We start from the raw sequence: 24,405 nt of genomic DNA, 5'->3' as shown, positions 1-24,405 counted from the left end.
CAGGCGTGCCGTCGGACCATTCCCAGGCCCCAGCCTGCTCGGGAGCTCTCTTATTAAATCCCACCCAGAACCAGCGGCCCTCTGTTCTACAGAGGAAATAAGTAGATGGATCACAAGACAATCCTAGAGCACAACCTATGTTGGAAGCAAATTACAACAAGTTGTACCTGAAGCTACTGACAACAAGAGCTGATATTGACTAACAAAAAAAAGCCACAATTGATCTACTATACAGTGGTTCTCAAAGTGGAGTGCGCGCAAAGTTCCCCAGCAAAAATAGTTACTGTAATATAGCATCAAAATCATTTAACCACTTTAACCCTATATTATTCTTAGGATATTCAAAAATAGCTGATCTACAAGGTCACAACGAGTCACACTGCGACACATTGTGAGCTTATACTCTAGATCTGCTATTTTTGAAGGATTTTTAAAAATCTTGAAAAGACTGAGCGTTCTTGGCCAAATACATATTAATTCGGTAAAATGTACAGCAGAGAAAACTACTGCTGTAGTCATGCAGTACACTAGTGTTGCTGACAAGGCTCAATCAGCAGTACCAACCCTTCGAACATGGTGCCGAGGATCCGCTTAACAAACGTCTGCTCCTTGTAGTTGCGGAAACTGGCCAGCTGGGCTCCCAGTGCCTGGCAGAAGAAGTCAGCCTCCGCCCAGGAGCGCTTCATCAGGACCTTCTCATCATGGAACACCTACAAGAGTGTCAACGCATACTGTCAACTTGATGTCTGTATTTCGTCGTTGTCGGGTGGAAACCTTGCATGTCCAAAACCGTTCGTTTTGCATTTATCATTTTAAAAATGATTTAAACTAGTGAAAACAGCCGATCTACAAGCACACAACGCCTCGCGGTGCGAGGCGTTGTGGGCTTGTAGATCGGCTGTTTTCACTACTTTTGTGCGACGGCCTTGTATGATGAAGCAGAGCTTTACTTGCCGAAAAAAGGTTTACATTTGAAACTTGGGAGATACGAGGTTTCTGCCCGACAACGACGATATACTGTAGGCCTCTTCAGACAAGAGAAACCACAGATGCTCTGTCTAGGAGCCCGCCCCAAACTGTAATTTAGTATGTTCTGTCTAGCAAGACTCAATATGTGACCCTTTTTTCCCTCTTCACTGAAAATAGCCGAATGTGTGCCTATTCGACATGAGGGCAAGGTGCAACAGCCGACAAAATACAGTAAAATGATCTGTTTTAATGAAAGCTTCATGGTTGCATAATTATGATACACAAAATCACAATCTTATATTATTTTCATTTAACTGTGCAGCAATACAGTAGTATCCAATTAATGTGCCAGTTTCCGGCTAATAATGATCAAAATTGTCTGAAAATAACCGATCTACAAGCAGTATGTCGCATCGCAAAAGCTGAAAGGTTTTTCATATTAGCATACTGCATACCGATGTTGTCAAAAAGGGGGACTGCCCCATAGGTCGAACTCCCGTTGGGTCGACTGAGGTTAGGGTTAGGTTTAGGAATAGTTTTACTGAGGTTAGGGTTACGGTTAGGTTTAGGTGGTCGGGCCAAAGGGAGTTCGACCTAAGGACATGTTACCGTCAAAAAGGTAAAATAATGACCAACATATCGTCGTTGTCGGGTGGAAACTTGTATGTCCAAAACGGTTCGTATCGTATTTATCATTTTACAAATGATCTTCTAAACTAATGAAAATAGACGATCTAGATCAGCTATTTTCACTTGTTTTGTGCAATAGTCTTGTGAGATGAACCAGGGCTTTACTTTACAGAAAAATCACACCCGTGTGAAGTGGAGCTGTGTGTGTGTGTGTGTGTGTGTGTGTGTGTGTAGATCATGTGTACCGATTTTTGTGACATTTGAAGAAAATATGTAGGAAAAGGAGCAAAAAGTGTGTTTTGGAGAAAATTCAAGATGGCGGAAAATCTATCCTGGCGCAAATGGGCGTGGCCTATATGGGGAGATGCGTCTTGACCCAAGGAATCCAGGGAAAAAATAATTTTAATTTTCCGTTCCACGGTTCAAGAGTTACGGGGCAAAACGTAAAGTGGGCCGTTATAGCGCCACCATGAGGCCGAGTGATGTAATTATTTTTCGATTCATTCTTAAAATCATTATGAATCTCCTCTCCGAGGTTTGAAACTGTAGCTCCTATGGTTTACGAGAGAAAAATACTTGAAAGTGATTTCTTGCATTGTCCCATTATAAGTCAATGGGGACAATTAAGCGTCGTTTTTTGCCGATTACGTCGGCATGGTAAGGCGGATCGGAACGAAAGGTAATAGAACACCATTCCCGGCCGAGCCGCACATTTTGATGTATATATTGCGCGAGTGGCGTAAATGGTGCGGCACTAGTTACGCGCCGAAGTCAGGCTACATACACACACACAGACACACACACAGACAGACCCACACAGCCACGTATAGGGAGCTTGTGTTCCACACAGCTCCAAAAACATACAAATTTTAAACTTGGAGATACGAGGTTTCTGTCCGACAGTGACGATATATGGTCCAAACTGATCCATCAGTCTGGCTCTAGTGTCAGAGACAATCAGACATGACCTTGTAGCAGTGTCTCAGTCCTGATGCAGACTCCCAGCCAGGAGGACAGGGGACATCAGAGTGGTGCTCTGGCGGCGGGACATCCTGGTGGCTGCTGATGCTCTGCTTACACACTGATAAGGCCTTGTGGGCTTGGCAGTCTTTCACCTCCCAGTGGCCCAGGGCCAGGCCACCGCTCATAGCAACACATCCACCAGCACTGACTGGGCCATGGAGAGAGGAGAGAGGAACAAAGGTTAAAGGGGTCCAGTGGCGTCAGTTCAGCAAAAGCTAGGGTATGGCAAAGATGGGAGTCCTCATAAAGAGGCATTACATTTTGTATAGCACGGTTCTATTATGAAAATAGCAGATCTACATGCTCACAACGCCTCGCGCTGCGAGGCGTTGTGAGCATGTAGATCGGCTATTTTCACAATATCTTTAAAAAAAATGAGTTTTGTCCGTTTTTTACACAGGTTTCTACGGTTTCTTGGGCTGGATATGGCAGCCTGGAATGGTTGTTCAAGTGCAGCTAAACTTAGCATGTTAGTAAACGTGCCACATTTAAATAATGCATTGCTCCTGTGCAGCTGACCTGCGGAACCTGGGAATATACCATCTTGTCAAGATAGGGAGAATACAAGTGTGGAGAATATCATTAATTATAATACCTTGTTAAAGTGACCATTATGCATTTGTAGTTATTTTACTGCGCAGATAGACAAAGAGACATTCATGGATTTATATTTAAAAGTAACTTTTATTTTCAAGCGATATTTCGATAGTCCATACCGTCCGCCCGTAACAGGCCGACGCTCAATCGCCGACGCACCATATGCAGACAGTATTTCGTGGGACATCGCGGCGCTCGCATCGCGTGCAGTGCGGATGAGCAGTTATACATTCTCCCCCTGGGCTAACTTCTAGCCCATGAAATAATAGTGACATTAAACTGTTCTTCATTTTGCTGGGGACCCCCTTGAGCGTCCTCAAGGACCCCTGGTGGTCTTTGAGAAAACCCACTGTTTTGGGCTACCTGGCTGGTGCTTGTTCCAGTTGGTGTAGGTGACGGGCGGAGATGAGCCGTTGGACGCTAGCCAGCTGTACTCCCCCACCCTGTCCCGGTCCTGGAAGGCAATCCAGTAATACAGACTATTGTTGGCCCCGCGCTCATTCAACAGACTGTTAACAAATGCCTGCTCAAACCTGCCAGCGAGAGGAGAGGAGATGAGACGGGTTGGATTGAGCTGAACAGGAATCCATACGAGAGAACAGGTTAATATGTTTACCGCTAATGCCTTAACGACGTCACGTGCTGAATATAACACATCTGCAAGCTCACAGATGTGTTATTTACAGCACGCGATGCTGCCATATGACGGAGTATAGTCTCACGTAGCCAGACAACTATTCTACAATCTCCGAATGCTACATAGAGTCTGGAACTACATCTCCTGACTGTCCTGAGTAACGGAAGATGGGATTTCCGTTCACAAAAATATACATTTTTCCATTTATTTCTATTCCTGCTAAGCAGCAAGCGATGTATGGTTAGATGATTTGCAAATGTAAAGACGAAACAGATGTGAGAAGGAGGCTTCATTTCCACTTTATCGCCTAATCATGATCAGAGCTTCCGTGCCCCAGACTGTATGACGGAAGCATTTGAAGATTGTGAGAGGCAACAGTCTGGCTACGCGAGACTAGACAGAGTATGAATCAGGCTTAACTCCACTGTGTCAATAAGTCAATTATCCAACCTGTTTTCCAGCGTGAGCAGAGGAGCCGTGCAGTAGTATCCCTCCACGGCGTCACTGAAGCTCTGCTCGTGACTGGTCACCATGTAGCAGGAGAGACCGTGGCGCTTCCAGCCCTGCGACACACACAAGACATTCCTTGTTTACACCTGTGTGCCTTATTTTGTAGTGATGCCCCAGCGTTTCCTGTTTTCATTAGTTATCTGTGCCTGTCTTGTCTAAACAGTCCTGTAATCATAGTGAAATGTTATGTGTCTTATGTTTTGACTCCAGTTGACTCCATTGAATATTCCTTGAGGCCTTGTTCTATTGAATATTTCCTTGTGTTCCTAGTGTGCCTAGTTTGTATTCCTCGTTCCCATTGTGTTTGAGTTATTAAACACTTTGAACTGACCTGCCCTCATCCTGCATTTGGATCCTACACTCTCTCAAACCGGGAACACTCTGGATTTTACAGTGTACGCACTCTTGGGAAGGACATCAACACACATGCACGTAGGCATGCACTAAAACAAATTCCTTGAAAGTGTTACTAGGACACAAGTAGCTGATAGTCCTTTTTTAAATTCCATTTCTATTTCATTCAAATCTAGCCAATTCTAACACGGCCACTCCACAGATACGGTGTCAGAAAACAGTAATTATTGCAGGCCAGAGTGAAAGAGAGACAGAGTGTGTGTGTGTTTGTTTGTGTTGTGGGGGGTGTATCTAACAATGCCCATCTGTGGAACATAAACAGTGTGTGTGTGTGTGTGTGTGTGTGTGTGTGTGTGTGTGTGTGTGTGTGTGTGTGTGCGTGCGTGCGTGCGTGCGTGTGTGCGTGCGTGCGTGCGTGCGTGCGTGTGTGCGTGCGTGTGTGCGTGCGCGTGTGTGCGCGTGTGTGCGTGTGTGCGTGCGTACGTGCAAGTGTGTATGTGTGTGAGAGAGGGAGAGAGAGAGAGAGAGAGAGAGAGAGAGAGAGAGAGAGAGAGCTTGTGTTGGGAGGGTGGAGCCACGGTAATGGCATGTTTTCACAAGTGGTGTCCATTTTGTCCATTTTTACACACCGCCACCCTCTACACACTTGGGGGCCTGTGGCCTATGGCAGTGCTCACATGTAGACGGAATTCTCTGTATTTAACACTAGAACAGATTCTGTGTGCTGGCCAGAGCCTTGTATTACAGAGAGTTCTGCCAATGCGGGGTCAGAAACAACACCGGTCACGTGGTTCGATGTAACTCGAAATGTCACTTTTCCCTCATAGACTCCCATGCATTCTGTAAACTTCCAGTTCCCGCTTTGTCACTATTCCCCAATAGATGTGTATGTAGAAGACATGGCCCCATGAAGTGAACGGGAGTGGTGACTCTCCAATAGAGGGCTCTGTATGCTGGCTAATCAGTTTGACACAATGAATAGCCAACCGTACAATACAGAACATGAAGAAACTACAGTATTATCCAAAGAGTTACGCTATCTCTGCTCCTTCTTTTTGTTTCTTTGAAGCACGTTTCCCATTTGTCAATTATTGAACTCTGTGCTGTACTTGTCAAAAGACTTTTGAAACATATTCAGAGATCCTCCAACCCCAGGGGGGCCATTCCTCATCCTATGCTCCAGAGAATTATCAAGCAGCCCTGTGAGTCAAGCGTTTGATATTCTTGTAAACAGACTCGTGGAGCGACATGAATGCCAGACAATACGTCAGCAGAGCGGTGAATCAGCTCTTTGTGTTGCTTCTGGAGGGATAAGAGCCAAACACGCCCCAGGACTTGAACCCTCGCTGGCACATCCTCCCCTGCATGGTGCATGATGGGACCATGATTTAGACCTTTTCAGGACGCAACCCCCAAAATAATAATATTTTAACCCAACCTGACGAGCACTAAGAGTTGAGGAATTACATTTTGTATAACAGCATGTAGATTGGCTATTTTCACAATTTCTGGTTAAATATTAGACAATTTGGCCAATGTTTAATGTGTACAGAAAGAGTTAAAATTATGTTTTTACCACCAGTTCATTAGGTATGCCTGGTTGTCAGGGGGGTGGTGACCCAGCTGAAGTTAGCCACAGCCACAGTGTTGGGTGAATGGTAAAAGGGGAGGGGATGATTTTATGATGTCTTTAAATCAGTGTTTTTTGTTTTGTTTCAAAGTACACTTTGATGATGTCATCAAAGCCAAACCCCACAATCAATGTTGAAAATGAGTGGTATTCCCCTTTAAACTTTATGTTGGTTTGTTTACTGTTGAGTGAATGTTGCAAAATAATTTGAGGACTCCCCTGGGGGTCCCGACCAACAGGTTGAGAACCACTGATTTAGACCTATTCTGATCACTCAGGCCAATTCATGCTGGTACTTTTTGCCATAGCAGAAACTCTTTATAACAGAATTCATCCAAAATACAAGTACAAAAAAGAAAATTGGAATGCAGTATCTGGCTGTGTTAAAGAATATAAAGATATGTTTATTTTAATAATGTACTAAAATGTGCTGAAAAGAGAAATATTTTCTATAGCCTAAAGGTTCCCATGAATAGCTGTTACAAAATAGTAAGAGTAGAGAAACAAAGAAAGAAACAAAAAAATACAATAAAGAATAACGGCAGAAGACCTCAAATGAGGTCCCAACCTGTGTGTGTGTGTGTGTGTGTGTGTGTGTGTGTGTGTGTGTGTGTGTGTGCGTGCGTGCGTGCGCGCGCGCGTGCGTGCGTGCGTGCGTGCGTGCGTGCGTGCGTGCGTGCGTGCGTGCGTGCGTGCGTGCGTGCGTGCGTGAGTGTGTGCGTGTGTGTGTGCGTGTGTGAGTGTGTGGATGCGTGTCAGAGAGACAGAGAGTGAGTGTGTACTGTATTTATATTCTTACCTCAGGACAACCCTCATCCAATGAGCCAGTGTGAGGCAGGGGCATCTGGCTTTCTCTCCTACATACAGCAGGCAGTTTGTCATCACACGATGTTAATAGCCAGTTACCAGCCTATGAACACACATACATTTTATTTTCAGAGGCACAATATGTGGACCATGACCAATATGGACATAATTCCATAGTAATCTGTTAAACATATACTGTAGGAGGTACTGTAGGAGGTTCTAGGAACGTTTCTATAGTCTTATTCGGCCTCATTCACAAAGCGCTGAAGTACCTGCTCCTACATAAAGACCTGGGATGAACATGGGATTCACAAAAGCTTCACAGGTGTATGAGATGATGAATCCTACCTGTTCGTAAATCATATGCACATTCCTGGGTGAATCATTTGCATTGTTCCACGTCCCATTTAACTCTATAAAAGTGCCTCGTAAACGGTAAATGGCGCATTTGTGTAGCGCCTTTATTCAAGGCGCTTTACAGAGATTGTGCATTACATTCACCCATTCACACACACATTCATACACCGATGGCAGAGGAAACCATGCAAGGCACCAACCTGCTCACTGGGAGCAACTAGGGTTTCAGAGTCTTGCTGAAGGACTCTTCGACACTAACTCTGGGGAGCCCAGGATTGAACTGGGAACCCTCCGTGTTCTAATGGCGGTTTCTCTACCCCTGAGCCACTGCCGCCCCTCGTGCAACAAGAAGCGGAAAAGACTAATCAAAAAGCAGATCTACAAGCTGACAAACTAATCTCAACGCCTTGTCAGTATGATATAGTCTTTAACTGTTGTTTTTTGCAAAATTCCCAATGGTTTACAAACTGAACTTTGGTGAAAGTGAAATGAAATGATCGTCGGGATCGGGATTCGAACCTGCAACGTGCAGTCGGCCTGCAGGCGCCGCACTGAGGGGATTCTATCTACTGTCCTACATCGGGAATGGACATAGTCTAGGCTGCACCTTCATCCAATTTTAAGACAATGAATTGTCTTTGTATTGGCAAAGATATTGGTATTGTGAATTCGCTTCATAATTGCTAATACAGATTAATAAGCTTGCGTCCCTTAAGTAGCTACTGTGATACTTGGAGGTGTGTCTGTGGTCTATTAAGGCATTCTACACACTTTACTGAACACTTATTTTCTTTACGTTGTTTTGACAAATGTTTGCTTGAGGGTAGGCATTGCTATAATAGATTTTGCATGAGGAAAATCATGCTATCACACGATTTCTGGGACGTACAAATGTCTCAGAACAGATGTGAGTTAGCGTGTACATAAACAACAAATTCAGCTTAGAATAAGAATGATGAATCAGATTATGCTCATGGAAACGGTTCAAGATGGTCGCAATCACGTTTTTCCATGGACATTTGAGTTCATACCTTGTTTTCTGCTTTGGCACAAAGTGGGATGTCCGCAGAGTCGTAAGGAGGGTGGTATTGATGCCACAGTGTGAGAGTAACAGCAGACCCATCAGACCAGGATACAGCGTATCCCTGCTTCCTCAAACCTATCCATACTGCCGAACTCTCACCAGAGACTACAGTGAATAAGTGCACGCACACGCGCACGCACACACGCACACACACACACACACACACACACACACACACACACACACACACACACACACACAGTAGTAAAATAGTCTTATCCCAGTTTAAAGACTGGGATAGTAATATCCCAGTTTAAAGGCAATATAATTTGATGTAGTCTATTCAACAATGTGCCTTACAGTTAGCCAGGACACTGAGCAGCAGTTCCACCTCAGACAGTGAGTGGAGGCTGGTCAGATTGGCCCCTTGAGAGCCACAAGCTTGGGACGAATCCTCCCAGGTCCTCGCTTCTGCCACCACCTTGTAGCAGAAACCATTATGTGGAAGCCAGCCCTCTGCACACATGGTAGGGTAATATTGCCAGTTGTCTATAAGAGGAGAGAAGAGAAGAGGAGGGGGGAAGGGAAGGGAAGGGAAGGGAAGGGAAGGGAAGAGAAGAGAAGAGAAGAGAAGAGAAGAGAAGAGAAGAGAAGAGAAGAGAAGAGAAGAGAAGAGAAGAGAAGAGAAGAGAAGAGAGGTCAGGAAAGGAAAGGAAAGGAAAGGAAAGGACAAAACAACAAACAAGACAGAGCAAAGCATGTATGTATCAGACATATTTTCCCACCATGCAGGAAACAGTGTTATCCATGTTGGAGTCAGCAGTCCTGCCCTGGGTCGGCAAAGGCCAGAAGTTCAATCACCAGGTGCAGTACAGCTGTTGAGGTCTACAGTGCTAAAGGGGTTTTCCCTCAGACTCTGCACTCTAAATGCAGATTCACACCTCCAAATAAACAAAGCTTTACTTGGTATGGTGTTCATACATTGTTTCTTTGAGGGGCACATTTCAGAGCAATCTACAGTCAGGAATGTGCATACCAAACTAACCACTCCTTATTGTATGGCAGTATTCACCTCAGTCTAAATCACGCAAACCAACGTCAGAGACTGCAATGTTATGTGAGTATTATATGCATGTGCTGTGTTTGCATATCCATGCTGTGTGCTGTGCATAAATGTGTGCATGTTCTCACCCAGTGGCTCAGCTCTCCTGGTGTCATTGGGTGTCTTCTTGCAGATGTAAGGCAGAGCAGACTCGCAAGAGAGGCTCTGCCAGTGGCGTTCAAAGGCAGAGTTGTACACTCCACACTGCCTGTTGTCCTGCACAGGGCTGGGAGAGAGCCCTAACAAGGAGACAACAACACAGTGGACTCATGTTCGGGAGCAAGGTTTTGATTCCAGGGGCTCTATTTTGATTGTCTTAAGTACCAACTCTCATGCCTTAACTTGAATGCCTGTCCATACTGTGACCACACCGAGTGACGTCATTTTGTAGTTGAACCAGACCTTTCTGACGAAAGGTTTGGTGGTCGGAGACAGTATAGACAGGCCTTTAAGTTAAGGCATAAGAGCTGGTACTAAATCTGAATGCTGTATAAACTCAAATAAAGTCATACTTATGCATTTGCCCACCGAGACACAGTACCTGCAGTGAAGTTGACCATGACTAGAGGTGCTCCATCAGACCACTGCCAACCCCCGCCATCCTTCAGGTGATTCAGTCCTATCCACACCATCACCCCGACGTCGGCCAGGCGATCTGACAGATGTTAGATAGTGTAAGGTGCGATTTTGAGTCAGTGGTGAAAGGGCTGAGAGTGGTCCCTCATATCTAATCGCAGTGACTGGTAAATTATTACACTTATTTGAAGACTACATCCTTTTGTTTAAAAGAAAATCACACCCAATGTGAAGTGAGCGGTGGTCGTGCTTGCATAACATCTTCAGACTAGGATTTAAGTCTAGGATGTACAGGCTATGGAGGAGATGGAGGAATAATGAGGGACACACAGAGAAGGAGGGAGATACTACATCTCATTATTACCCGGCTTGGTTGAATGCTTGATTCTGATTGGCCAAGCGCTGAAATCAGTGGTGAATTATAGGTGAATAATGACTGCTGCGCTCTATAATGCACCGCTGCCTAATCAAAGGCTCAGAACACCTGCTGCAGTCAGGCTGCGCTGTGTGAATTTAGTGCCGTATCCAACATGTCAGCCATGTAAACAAACACACAGCGTCATTTACAACTAAACGGTGCTCTCAAGAATGTTATTTTTTTCAAAACGTTTGAGGCGAGAAATAGACGACGCAGTATCAGAAAATGGATTCTGTTTGATCAGCACTTCCTTGTTTTCCAAGGCGACCGTGTTGCGCTGGGGGGACGCCCAGCGCAGCACTTGTGGAATACTTTCAGCCGTCCGTAAACAAGGAAATACTATGTTTTTTTTTTTTTAGAGTCAAATTATTAATTTTATTTATTAGCCGGGTAATAAGTGCTATAACGTCTTGTAATCACCACGCAGCAAGACGTTATCGCATACTTAATAATAGGTATATACCATGTGTATTGTACCTGTATTGCATGAGATGTACTCAGTTACACTGTTGCGACTTACAAGTGAAGTACCTGCTTGCTTGTGTTCTAGCAGTTATGTGATGCCTACCTCTGATGTACCTGTGCTCTGCCAGGCTGGTGATGCTGAGCAGGTTGCCACCCTGGGCTTGGCACGATGACAGTGCTTGACTCCAGGTAAGAATGGTGTACAAGTTGAACTGGTAACAGGCATGCAGCTCCTGGTTCGCGTTCCAGAACGTCTCACAGTTGGAATCTAGAGGGCCAGCCAGGTGTTAAAAAGCTCAGGGAACGATAGAATGATGATGCTTATTCACCATGTGCATGCGTGTGTCTGCATGCTGTACCTTGAATCGGACAGAAGCCCCACCGCTCGGCTTCGTCGTAGCGGGTGGTGGTGGCACACCAGTGCCGGTGGTCTTCGCGTCCCTCCGTTGTGCATTCAGAGTACCACTTGTTGTTGTATTTAAAAGGCAGGGCGCATGGCATGCCCTGCCCATTCCCAGACAAAGTGTGGATATCTGTGCGGACACAGCCAGCGATTAAAAAAATTAACACTAAGCAAGTCACACTAAACACAATGACCGTAGACCGTACATAGCAGCCGTTCTGTTGCTCTGTCATACCCTGAACCGACCAGCTTCCCATGCCCCCCAAGGTGACAAAAGAGCAAAAAGTGTGAATAGTATACGGTCAATACCACTGAGTTCAGGATACTTTAACTTCACATCCACCTACCCTCATATGGGTGCGAACAGGGCCCCTCCCCAGGAGTGCTGTACCGTCTCCACTGGTAGTATGAGTTCTTCTTCACCACCACCAGGCGGCCGGCCACGGCCAACTTCATCTGGGACGCCCCGTACAAAGTGTTTCCGTTGCAGCGCCACCACAGCGTGCGGAGGGACATGTCACACTCGAACGTGCCCAGCGGCTGCGTGGCGTCGCTGGCGTTGAAGCCCAGACACATGCTGGTGCCCAGGTTGAAGAGGCGGTGCCGGGAGACCCACTTCCACAGCATGCGGCGCGTGGGTCGCTCACAGTTCTCCAGCACCAGGTTGGAGCGGTCCACCGCAACGCAGCGCTTCAGCTGCGAGCTCTCCAGGATGAAGAGACCCTTTCCTGGATATACATGTATATGGACAGGTTAACGGTTAAAACAAAAGATAGTTTATGCACAAAGTCAAGCTGGGAGAAATCAATGCGGTGATAGATATGTCTTTAGTGTATTAGCAGAGGGTTAGATGGATAGACAATGTCATACTGCCTGAGTAGGATATAAAAAGGCCTTTTTTTTTCTTTCTTTCTTTTTTTACCATGGATTCAGGTCACCATATCACATAACCAGTGCCTTTCAGTACCAGCAGACAGAAAGATATGGCCCTTGTGTTCAATACCTCTACGCCAAAACAGAGCAGACTAATAATCTGAACGGATGAAACCCTAGGGGGGTGCTTTGTGTTCTAGGGTGAAAGGGGGCAACTGTGCAACTGGATATGCTATCAAAAGAACAGCCTATATAAACCCCCATGCAACGTATTGAACAAAAAACGTCAAAAAGATCTGTTATGTAACCCAAGGGAAGATTAGGGATGTACATACTATATAGCCTAAAGTCACTCACGCCTTCAGTATTGATAGTCTGATTCCTACTAAGTTGAAAACGACATGGAAATTGTCTATTCCTAACGTAATGTGGTGTGAGTGCATTTCGTGGGTTTCTTTATCAGTGGATCATCTCCAGAGGTGTCTCACCAAATTCTGGGCACAACAAGGATTCACTGTGGGCCTCCCGTGAATGCTTTAACTATTGAAAAATAGCAGATATACAAGCTCACTGCGAGCTTGTAGATCTGCTTTGAATATTTCAAATCCTTCTGAGGTTTTTTGAAAAACCTATGTTTCTTTGTCAGTGGTGCTCAAACCTTTTCATGTGAAGGACCCCCAAAATGATATGTATTTGTCCACGGACCCCCATCTCAAAATATTTCGTTTCAGGGACCCCCCCAGATGCAAAGTTTGAGTTACAAATGTTCGCTTAAAAAATACATATTCAAAGATTTTCCCACATTTTCATGACTTTTCAAAAATAGCAGATCTACAAGCTCGCAGCGCGGCACTCGGTGCCACGCTGTGAGCTTGTAGATCTGCTATTTTTAATAGCTAAAGTAGGCTATAAAATAATTAGGGCCCCTCCACCTGGGGCCCTAGTAACTCAGTCCCACTTTTCCCCCCCTTGTGACGCCCCTGATCATCTCTAATAGTTTGTTGAAAGGCAATTAAAGGTTTTCACAAAATGATTACAAGTACAAAAAAACTGTGTGTGGTAATAGTTCGACACTTTAATAGTAGCAACTTCAAATTCCTAAAATAAGTTCATGAATCTCTTATTTATTCACATCTCAAGGGGAATGTAGTAAGGAAAACTGATGTTTTATCACCCATGTATGTTGAAGTAATATACATGGTGAGGGATTTGTACTTTACTTGAGTATTTCCAATTTCCAATACTTTTACTTCTACTCCACTACTTCTCAGATCCAAATATTGTAGGCTACTTTTACTCTACTAGGCTACATTTATTTTTTACTTTGTTATAGTATATAGTGCTTATAAGTAAGCCTACTTTGTTACTACATAGTAACAAAGTTACTATAGGCTATATTTTTTTTTTGTTAGATAGTAACAAAGTGCTCAAATAAATGTAGTAGATTAAAAAAGTTACTATAGTAACTTTGCAGTTATAAATTACAATATTATAAAACGTACATTACTTTAGCTATGTTATACCTAGGCTATTTGAAAACAGACGATCTACAAGCTCACAACGCGTCAGATCTGCTATTTTCAAACATTTTGCAGCCTACTTTAACTTTTGGTACTTTAAGTAGGCTACATTTTGATGCCAACACTTTTCGTAGCCTATTAGTACATTTTGAATTCCAGACTTTTACTTGTAACAGAGTATTTCTACATTGCAGTATTACTATCAAAACATGTGAGTTTCCTCTCTAATTCTTTTCCACCACTGGTTTACAGTAACGGGCCGATCTGACTTACTGTAGAACTCGGAGAGCTGGTTCTTCTCCAGGACATCACCATCCTCGTCATTAGCAGAGACCAACAACACAACGGCACAAATAATAGCTGCAACGACCGAGACACATTCGATGCAACGAGGCAACTGATGTGTTCTCATTTCGACGACAAGAAGATGCAAGTTCTGACTGCAAATGTCCGTACATTCCGAGATCCTCAGAGAAGCTTTCGGGTTGTTTTTCTCATAGAAACTTTCCGCAAGTTTTTAGAGGCAACCGCGACGTCACACTGACTGAAGGCTGGCTGGCTGACTGGGTAGCAGCTAGTGGTCTCCAGTGGTGGAAAAAGTACTCAAATGATTTACTTAGGTATTAACCGTAAAAGTATCAATACTGCAATGTAGAAATACTTGGCTACAAGTAGGCCTAGTAAATGTCTGGAATTCAAAATTGACTTCAGTAAAAGTGCCAAAGTATTGGCATAAAAATGTAGGCCTACTTAAAGTAGCCTACCAAAAGTAAAAGTAGGTCTATCATTATGCAGCTGAATAATGGCTAAAGTGGTTAATGCATGTTTTGTAGGCCTACTTATAAATTAAAGTACTCATGTTCTATCCGTCTGTCTTTCGATGTTATATGAGACACATAAACTAAGTGGTTCCTGTGTAAATAAGCCGTAAAGCTTAGGCCTACTCCTTATTTTAGTTGACCTTGTACCAGTGATTTTTTTTTTACTGTCATGAAACTGTACTTTTTCCTATTGCAAACTTCTAATACATTCTTCAATGAATCAATCAAAATATAGTCTACCACTAGTATCTAAAGTTTTCAAATAACTGTAGTGGAGTAAAAGTACAATATTTGCTTCTGATAGGCTATGTAGGCCTAGAGTGGAGTAAAAGTAAATAAATTACTGAAAACTGGGAATACTCAAGTAAAGTACAAATAGGCTACCTCAAAATTATACTTAAGTACAGTACTTAAGTAAATGTACTTAGTTACTTTACACCACTGGTAGTCTCTGGAGCTCTGGGTTATAAATTCCTTCCAGACCATTTCTGGTGGTCTAACATTATATGTTTTACATCTTTAACAATAACATTAACAGTGATATTAACATGTTTTTATATATTGGCACACTTTATAAAGGATGGAAGCATTTCACAAAAAAAAGTACAAAATTATTTTATTCCTGTCACACAACTAAACGATCCCTTTTAATAATTAATGTTCAAGGCTCAGCCTCAATTTTCAAACAAAACATGGAATCCTAATCATTGCCTATATTTACATTTTACAGTCATAACAAAGACTTTTCAGTAGTAGATCACACTCACTGTAGAGTTCACCCTCTGCAGCCTATAACCAGAGATGGGCAAATATATAAAAAAAAATACATTTTGATACAAAATAGCGAAGGGTACCCCAAATGTAAATGTATCAAAATAAACTGCAAAATACTGCAGGCAAAAGTACATACATCCTATATATTTCTGAATTTTGCAAATACAGTGAAATACATTTCCTGGGGAATATGGTAGCCTAATTTTACTACTACTAATAATATTCTTCCATTAGCACACCTGACTAGATATCAAGTGAAGTCTCTCATCGGTTGAATCGGGTCTGCTGGTGGTGGAATAAACATGTAGCAGCTGGTGTCACAGAAGAACAGATGTGAGGACCCCACAGTATTAAAGAATAAGTATGACCTTCGCCTGGACATATGAGATCAAATATTCTAGAACAGGGGTCTTTCAGGCCAAAGACCCCTTAGTTGAGAGAGATGAAGCAGGGACCTCCACAACCTGTTCATAGTCATAGATTCCATATAGTTTCATTGTTTGACTGCACAATCATCAGTGTATTTTGGATTCATGTCAATTTGTGTTTTCAGATATTTACCGGTACTTAAACCATCAATACTTAAAAAACTTGACCTTTCACTGCTCTTTTCCCCCTCTACACCAAACCTCTTTGCCAAAAATAGCAGATCTAAAAGCTCACAACGCCTAGCCCTGCGAGGCCTTGTGAGCTTGTAGATCGGATATTTTTGGCTACAGTTCTCATAATATGGACACTAGGGTTCAAGTTATTAATATAAAAAGGAAGATTGGGAGATTTGGAAGACCCCCTGTAGTAACTCTGAGGACCCCCTAGGGGTCCCAGACCCCCTGTTCTAGAACATCTGAAACACATCACAGTTGCCCCACATATTAGCCAGATATCACCAAATATTACCAACAACATTCTGTGTTGAGCAGTCAGGTACCTTGATACATGTTAGCTCTTTGGTTGATAAGGTTAGGTAGCATTATTGTTCTTGGTGGTGCATGTTTAGCTGTTGGTGGGAATAGTCTATTGGTTAGGTTACATACAGTAATAATGTACTATCAATTTGAATTTCTTTCTAGTTGTAAACCGTTTAAAAAGTATTTTGATACAAAAACATCGCACTCTGATATACATTTCATGGAGATTTCTTCCTACCCCATCAAATAAGATAAAAAATGCATAGTTCAAATACGTATTTCACATGTATCAGAAATACTGCCCACCCCTGCCTATAGCATACATTAGACACAAAAAATTGCTGAATCATTCAGTAGGAAAATACAGTGTTCAACAGAGTATGTGCACCATACAGTTAGGCAAACATTTAGCCCACAGCAGCAAAAACACCAGCAGTGTTTGCCCACAATTCATTCATGGACACTCACATCTACTGTCTTCTAACATCAACACATCCAAAATATATATAGCATGACTGCACACGCACACACACACACGCACGCACACACACACACACACACACACACACACACACACACGCACCGCACACACACCTCCAGTGCACTCAGCTTTAACTTATTTGAAATGCATCCATAAAATGTCATCTTCTTTCATCAGAAGTGATCCATTGTAATAACCTTTTCTCTCCCTGTGTTCTTATAAGTTACATTTTTGAAGGTTGATGTCGAGCTTCTGAACAGAGGGTTAGTTCCCTGTAAAGAGAGGAAACAGTCACAGTTAAATTAGTATTACACTCCAGATTTATTTTTACCAATACAGCACGCAGAACTTTTGAAATAACGTAGCACTCACAATTAAGTCAGTCGGTATGATATGCCCAAGGGTCAAGAAATAGAAAAGTCTTACCGACTGCCATTTTGCCTTTGCCCTCTCTGCCTCAAATTTGGCCACCTCTTTGCGGTCGTGAACTGACACCAGCAGTTTCCAGACACCCAACAGGATCAGGCCAATGCAGAGGATGGAGAGGGACACGCCCAGGATGATCATGGGGATGTTAGGGGTCTCAGGGCAATCTGACAGAGCGAAACGCATTTCAAATACAGATTTTTACAATTGAAGAAAGGCAGGTGCAGACATAACGTTGACAGATGTTTAGAACAAAATGAAAGTCCAAATGCACACATAAAGATTGCATACTGCGTAGAACGTGCAATAACAATCAGGACATCATTCAGGACGTCATGGCATCAGGAAGGTCTACGGATCAAATATTGTTTTGTAATAAAGATTTTTGCAAGTTCTAGGCAGTGTGTGGGGCCGGGATCTTCCTCGTTAAATTATTTTTATTTTATTTTATGTTTAAGTTTCTTCCTACGGTGTCTTATAGTGCGGGGCCTTAAGTTAAGGGGAGCAAATGCTCATTTCGTGCAAATCAGTCTAAAAGCGCCAAATTTTGCACAGATGTAGCCCAGGGCTTGCTCTAATGATTTAGTTAGGGCGCCGAGTTTGGAACCTTCAGGATCACCACAGCGGCCATCAAGTTGGGCTCCCATCGACGTTCTATACAGCAGGAAAATACACTGAAAAAAAATGCTTTAAGTAGGATGTGAGGGGTCTAACTAGGGGTTTGTCATGATTCTGTTTTGCACAAAAAACATTCCGTGGGCTAAAAATGGTCCCACAAAATGCCCACAAAACTGTGAAAAGTGATGACTCATCAGGAGAAGATACACCAGGGTGTATGGATATGGATATTGTGGCCAAATGCAGAAGACCGGGCACATTAGACTTTGTCTGTACATTGTACATACAACTGTACATTCCATAAACCTACTCTGAGATGTATCACCTTTGGTATTACTATTGAATGTTTGCAAAAATGGATGCATTTACCGTACTAAACCCAACAAAAGAAAAGAGAGGCTTCAAAAGACACTGCTGTGCAACAGACAATGTATGATTAGTTATTAAGACAAGTGATTGTATTGTGTTAGTGTATTCTTATACGGTTTAGGAAAAGTGTTAAAAGTATTGAAAAATGCTTTATAGCAATCGAAGAAAAAACAACAGCTGTAAATCCTTTTGTGAAAGGGGAAAGTGAAAGCTTTTATATGCTTTGATTGTAAACATATGGGGCTGTATGCCTGGGAGGGAAGATGGTGCTCAACCTCAATATAGATACATACCAAAAATATGCCACAAATGCAAGGGCATCAGCTCATGAACAAGGGTCTTTAAACCTGCATGCAACCTGCCTCCCCTCAGAGGAAAGGTTTATTATGAGTAAATCCTACCGTAGACCTGAAGATTATGGGCGCTGCTCCCCAAATCACTGGCCACAACACTGAATGAGATGAGGCATTCATTCTCACTCTTCAGGGTGCATTGCATAGACTGGCTCTTGTCATATTCTGAAAGGAAATGCAGACCGACATTCATATCCATGAAGATGGATGAAGGTGTGAATCCATTACATATCACATTCCCTCTCTGCATTGTGTGGAGAATGTAAGAGAATATGCTTGCCATTGTTTTGCCAACAATGTGATTTCCATATCAAGGGATGTGTGTGTGTGTGTGTGTGTGTGTGTGTGTGTGTGTGTGTGTGTGTGTGTGTGTGTGTGTGTGTGTGTGTGCGTGTGCGTGTGCGTGCCATGCGTGTGTGCGTGTGTGTGTGTGTGCGTGAGTGAGTGTGTACAGTATGTGTGTACACGTACTGTATGTGCACCTGTTGTGCACACTGCACACATTGGCACCTATATGCTGTACGTATACACGGCACGCACATACACATATGTATATACAGGAAATTATATGTGTATGTAGTGTGCGTGTGTGCACACATGCATGTGGTAGCCTGTGTATTGGTCCGACGCCATTGTGTTTCACATCTGAAGCCTGCAAATCCTCTGTGTTAATCAGATACACCTCTCAGCTTGCATTAGTGTAACCAGGTTCAAAATAAATCTCCTCTATGAAGGAAACCAGAGGTTCTGGCTATTGACTTACACCACAATGGAACTGTCTGTACGACAAGGTAAATAATATGTTCCCTATTGTCTAGCGTTGGTTCAATGGACACGGACAGTGTTCCGGCAGAGAGGGTGAGGGGTCGAGAGGGACACCCGAGTCGATGCGAGTCGGCATTCCTCCAAATCTTTGACCCATGGGGAAACTTAACGTACCCCACTGTTAGGAGCTCCCTCAAAAGAGCATGCTGGGAAAACAAACGATACAGTCATCACGAGGACGTGATTTGCGGAGAGTTGTACAATGACAAATCCAGAGGGTTTTTTTTGTTTTGTTTTCAGGCTTTTATGCCTTAATTGATAGGATAGTAGACTGACAGGAAATGGGGAGAGAGATGGGGAGTGACACGCAGCAAAGTTAGTCGGGATCGGGAATCGAACCAGTGACACGCTGTCCGGCTACACTGAGCCTATGTGGTATGCACCTGGACCGGTAGGGTGCCTCCCAGAGGGTAATTGATCCTTAATAATTTTAGCTGATTGCACTACTTGAGTGAGTAAAATTGACCATTAATGGTCAAGTGTTTTTCAATGAACACTCTGAACTTTACTGCGTTATTATCAGTGCCTTGCATTCAATTATTCCACTGTTATAACTGAAAATATTTTGTGCAATTCATAGGTTCCAGAGTGTTGCAGCTCATGTGTAAGGCAGCAGCAGGGATTTCAGATGAGTTGGACAGAATGCATAAACTAGGAAAACACATACCTGATGAGGAGTTGATGACAATTTTAGAGATTGTGCACTTCTGGACACAGTCCTCGACACTCTCCTCTGTTTGCAGGTGACACTCCACACATGTTCTGACGAGAGAGAGAAAATAAACTGCAATAACGATTTCAGCGCCTTGTGTTCTCAGTCTCTCATGGGGGGGAATGTTTGAGGTGGGAGTGTTTAATCGCTGATAAGGTGAATACAGTGGAATCAGAGTCTTGGCCACTTATCAGAGTGTTCCCAAGGATTCATTGGTTCCCTATCGCCCCTCTACGCCTCTGACAGCACACTGGTATCAAATACTCCGGCCCTGACAGCTCCCTTACAATGGAAGAAAAAGTAATCTCTCAGCTTTGTGTCGGGGGACATTAGTTGGCTTTTGATGTCACCTGAAACAAGCAGGTAAAACGTGGACAATTGGAGCAGAATGCGAAACGACTGCACTCAAAAAGGAGCACCCAGATCATGTAGCGCAACAACAACGCAACATAGTAGTGTATAGCTTTAGTTTAAAAGAAATCCCCACAAGAATTACAAGGGTAGGGTACATCATATAGGGGTGGGCGATACGGTGATAATTATCGTTGAGACGATACAATGTCTCCACGATATGCCTTTTCAGAGGTATCGTATATATATCGTGATACAATTGAGGGAGCCTTGTAAAAAATCCTGTTTAATCGTTAATACAGAGATTCATTGCAGAATTCAATTTAAACCTGCATTTTGGTCTAAATCAGTAGTTCTCAAACTTTAAGATTCAAGATTCAATTCAAGATTCAAGATTCAAGATTAAAATGTTAAAATGTCAAGGTCTCCACTTAACTCTGACAGTATACTGTATACTGTCAGAGTTACATACTTGTAAAATCCAGAGAGTCTAGTTTTTGTCACGTAACTTACTTAATAACCATAAAAACCAACGTGAAAAAGAATCGTGATAAAATCGTTGTACCGTGATACAGCTTGGGAAAATATTGTGATATTGTTTTCTTCCATATTGCCCACCCCTAGTACATCATCCAAGCTGTGATGCGATGATAGAAGTGTATTCTTACCTGGCAGAGTTACAGGTATCTCCGCATGTCGGACACCTCTCGCACCTGTCCCCAGACGCCCCGGGCACAGAGCACACACATCGGCCGCACTCGCATTTCCCTCGGCCGCTGCAGACGGCTCCGTCTTCCGACATACATGCCTGAGTACTGCTGCTGCAGTTGCAGTACTCCCCTTTCCAGCCCTGGTGACATCTGCACTCCCCGCAGTCGCACTCTCCATGGCCTACACACACATACACACACATGCAAGGCACACAATGAAAACTGGTATACAGTATGGCCAGGAGGATTAAAACGTAACACGTAACGTTCATGTACTGTACATATCATAGTAAGAGTGGTGATTGTAATTGTTTTTTTTTATGTGTATGCTATGAAAGTTTAGCCTCAAATAAAAAAGTGCTGCAGTCTTTTTGTAGGCCAACACAGAAGTTATCTCCACCATGGGCTCCTATCGGGTATTTCCAAAGGAATGTTCGCACTGGATTTTGAATAAATTATTAAAATAAGCTCTGTAGAATACAAAGGCGTATTTATATATTACATAACATGTTTTGCTCAACTAGATCGTCTCCACAAATTAACATATTTTTAACCACACAAACAATTAACACATAATTCATGGTATTAACAGGTGTCATATACATGGAACAAAACAACCAAAAACTAACAAAAATAGAACATAGATGAAACCAAATGCGAAGTCCTATGTTTCAACCTGCCCAGAGACATAACCCCCATAGAAATACTACTCTCTAATTTAAAACCCATGGTCAGAAATCTGGAAGTCTTCCTGGATTCTGACCTCTCTCTGGAAACCCACGTAAAGAAGGTTGTTCAAACTTCTTTTTATCACCTCAGGAACCCAGTCAAAATCAAATCTTTTCTTTACACCACTGACTTGACAAAAGTCATTCATGCATTTATTTATTCACGCCTTGACTACTGTAATTCCCTTTATTCCTGCCTCATCCTACATTTCGGACTTACTTGACCCTTATGTACCATTCCGAGAACTCAGATCCTCAGGCAAAGGAATACTGAACGTTCCAGCTTGCAGTTATAAAACAAGAGGTGAACGTGCCTTTGCTTTTAGAGCCCCAACACTTTGGAATGCCTTGCCCGAAGAAATAAGGCTTGCTGAGATGCAGACTCTTTGCCCTCTTTTTACCCTTAAATCCCTTCTGAAAACTCACCTCTATAGAGCTGCCTTCAACCCTTAGCACTCTTGATTTTAATGTAAGCTTGTTTTTTTTAAATTTATCTATTCCATTTTATTCTTTACTTTTATTTTGTGATGTGTTGTTGCTGTTTTTGCATTGTTGATTCTACTTTGTATTGTTGATTCTTCTGTCAAGCATTTTGTGACTTTGTTCTTAAAAAGCGCTATACAAATAAAATGTATAATTATTATTATTATCCCATATATGCTTATGTTAACCAGAGACCATATTTTCTGAATATCAAAAACCCTATGGTAAAAAAAGCATATGAAATTTGGAACCAATTGCAAAACTTTAGTTTAGCACTACAAATGGCAGCACCCTATTGCCTACTACAGTGATATTGAGAAGCAAGCACACACCTCCACAGAGCTTCCCACGGAAGCGAACGCAGGAGTAGTCGTTGCACTCGCAGTAGGGTCCATAGACGCGTCCAAAGCTGGATGTGTGGCACAAACACTGTCCGCAGTAGCACTCTCCCTGGCCGCTGCACAGCTCTGCCTGACTGTCAGAGTGGCAGTTGCTGGTCAAAACACTTTCCTCGCTGCACTCGCACTGTGGGCCCATGTACCCAGGCTGACACACGCACACGCCGCACTCCAGAGCCCCTTGGCCCTGGCTGCAGTGGCTGCTGTTGGTTTCAGGGGACCCTTGGCAGTCACAGGAGCACAGGGACTCTAGCTCCAGCTCCAGACTGTCCTGGAAGCCCACTGGTTTCAGGAAGAACCGCCGCGGGCCCGGCAGACATCCTGTTAGCTCCACGGACACATTGAACGCCACCTGAAGGAGATGGACTTGTTGATTCTTTTATGATTTTTTCTTTTCTTGGTTAAACATGATTACCTAAATAATATAAATGCCCTAAGCATTACAATTACAATCTGATTTATTTAAAGGGTATGTAGATTCCACAACAATGTGAAAAACAAACTGACCGTATCTCCTGATTTGATGTTTGAGCAGCGCTTGAGACCAGGGAAGACTGTCCCATCCTGGCAGATGGCTGTGAAGTTCATCTGGAGTTCCTCTGTGTCTCCACCAACCTCCAACTCTATCTCTGAACGTAGTTCCTGCAAAACAGTGCCAAAACAATAGAGCCCTGTGAGAGAGCTAGATATGGTACTGATGATCATGTAAACAAAAATACATTTGATATAATAAATCATCTGTCTTGGCCATATATGGATTCTGTTAGTGTGGTTCCCCAAACAGGGCATCATCTGGGAATACCCATATATGGACTTTTATTTTATTTTATCCTTTATTAATATATATCGGACCAGTTATCCATATATGGAGATCCCTGATACCCATATATGGAGATCCATGGATATGGGCATATTGGTTAGACTGACATGTACAGTATTTATATTGGCATTCACAGATATGACAGACCTACTGAAAGGATGTGGCGGTTTACATACTTAACTGCGACCTTCGCCGCAATGAGTGTGTGTGTGTGCGTGTGTGTGCGTGCGTGCGTGCGTGCGTGCGTGCGTGCGTACGTGCGTGCGTGCGTGCGTGCGTACGTGCGTGCGTGCGTGCGTGTGTGCGTGCGTGCGTGCGTGCGTGCGTGTGTTAGTGTGGCCACACTATTAAGCATTGAGGTGGAAGGTTTTTACAACACAACATGCTGTAACACATTGAGGTCATAGAAACAGTAGCCATTTCTGTATAGGTGAGTCAGCATGCCCCAGGTTCCCCAGGTGTACAAAGCACAAGAGGGAAGATTGACAGCTGACCTCAGGCCAGCTGGAGGATGACTGTCTGACTGTCTGGCTAACTGATGTTAACTGATGGTTATCTGTCTAACCCTGTATTGTGATATGGCTGAGGACAATGCTTAGAGAAAGTGGAGGAAATGCTTAGGCCTCCACAGAATAATAGTTACCTACTCCTCCCGCGAGGGAAATTCAGATATCACAGCCCAACCCAGCTGAACTCAACCAAGTGATGCCCACAAGGAGGAAGGGGAGCAGTG

The 24,405-nt window shown here is 43.3% G+C and overlaps 2 protein-coding genes across 2 annotated transcripts in view; both read right to left on the bottom strand.

The window, feature by feature from the left end:
- The window catches only part of pla2r1 (phospholipase A2 receptor 1), a gene marked incomplete at its 5' end in the record, with an annotated part of 33,080 nt that extends 18,773 nt beyond the window's left edge, over positions 1-14,307 (bottom strand). Inside the window, 14 exons of the mRNA XM_080730294.1 lie at positions 2-86; positions 565-710; positions 2,568-2,770; positions 3,583-3,752; positions 4,307-4,419; positions 7,150-7,260; positions 8,546-8,703; positions 8,899-9,087; positions 9,730-9,879; positions 10,182-10,295; positions 11,203-11,367; positions 11,459-11,632; positions 11,850-12,230; positions 14,169-14,307. Of these exons, the coding sequence (XP_080586420.1) occupies positions 2-86; positions 565-710; positions 2,568-2,770; positions 3,583-3,752; positions 4,307-4,419; positions 7,150-7,260; positions 8,546-8,703; positions 8,899-9,087; positions 9,730-9,879; positions 10,182-10,295; positions 11,203-11,367; positions 11,459-11,632; positions 11,850-12,230; positions 14,169-14,307 (2,298 nt within the window). The remainder of the gene's footprint in view (position 1; positions 87-564; positions 711-2,567; positions 2,771-3,582; positions 3,753-4,306; positions 4,420-7,149; positions 7,261-8,545; positions 8,704-8,898; positions 9,088-9,729; positions 9,880-10,181; positions 10,296-11,202; positions 11,368-11,458; positions 11,633-11,849; positions 12,231-14,168) is intronic.
- Positions 14,308-17,052: 2,745 nt separating this feature from the next.
- Positions 17,053-24,405, bottom strand: part of itgb6 (integrin, beta 6) — a gene marked incomplete at both ends in the record, with an annotated part of 11,724 nt that continues 4,371 nt past the window's right edge. Inside the window, 7 exons of the mRNA XM_080730293.1 lie at positions 17,053-17,151; positions 17,306-17,472; positions 18,694-18,810; positions 20,138-20,232; positions 21,202-21,424; positions 22,787-23,204; positions 23,360-23,494. Coding sequence (XP_080586419.1) covers positions 17,053-17,151; positions 17,306-17,472; positions 18,694-18,810; positions 20,138-20,232; positions 21,202-21,424; positions 22,787-23,204; positions 23,360-23,494 — 1,254 coding nt within the window. The remainder of the gene's footprint in view (positions 17,152-17,305; positions 17,473-18,693; positions 18,811-20,137; positions 20,233-21,201; positions 21,425-22,786; positions 23,205-23,359; positions 23,495-24,405) is intronic.

The sequence above is a fragment of the Nannobrachium achirus genome (assembly GCF_963921795.1).
Source record: "Nannobrachium achirus genome assembly, chromosome: 7".
NCBI classification, from domain to species: Eukaryota; Metazoa; Chordata; class Actinopteri; order Myctophiformes; family Myctophidae; genus Nannobrachium; species Nannobrachium achirus.
Note: the sequence above shows the minus strand (reverse complement) of the source record. Positions and strands in the feature narration are given on the sequence as shown.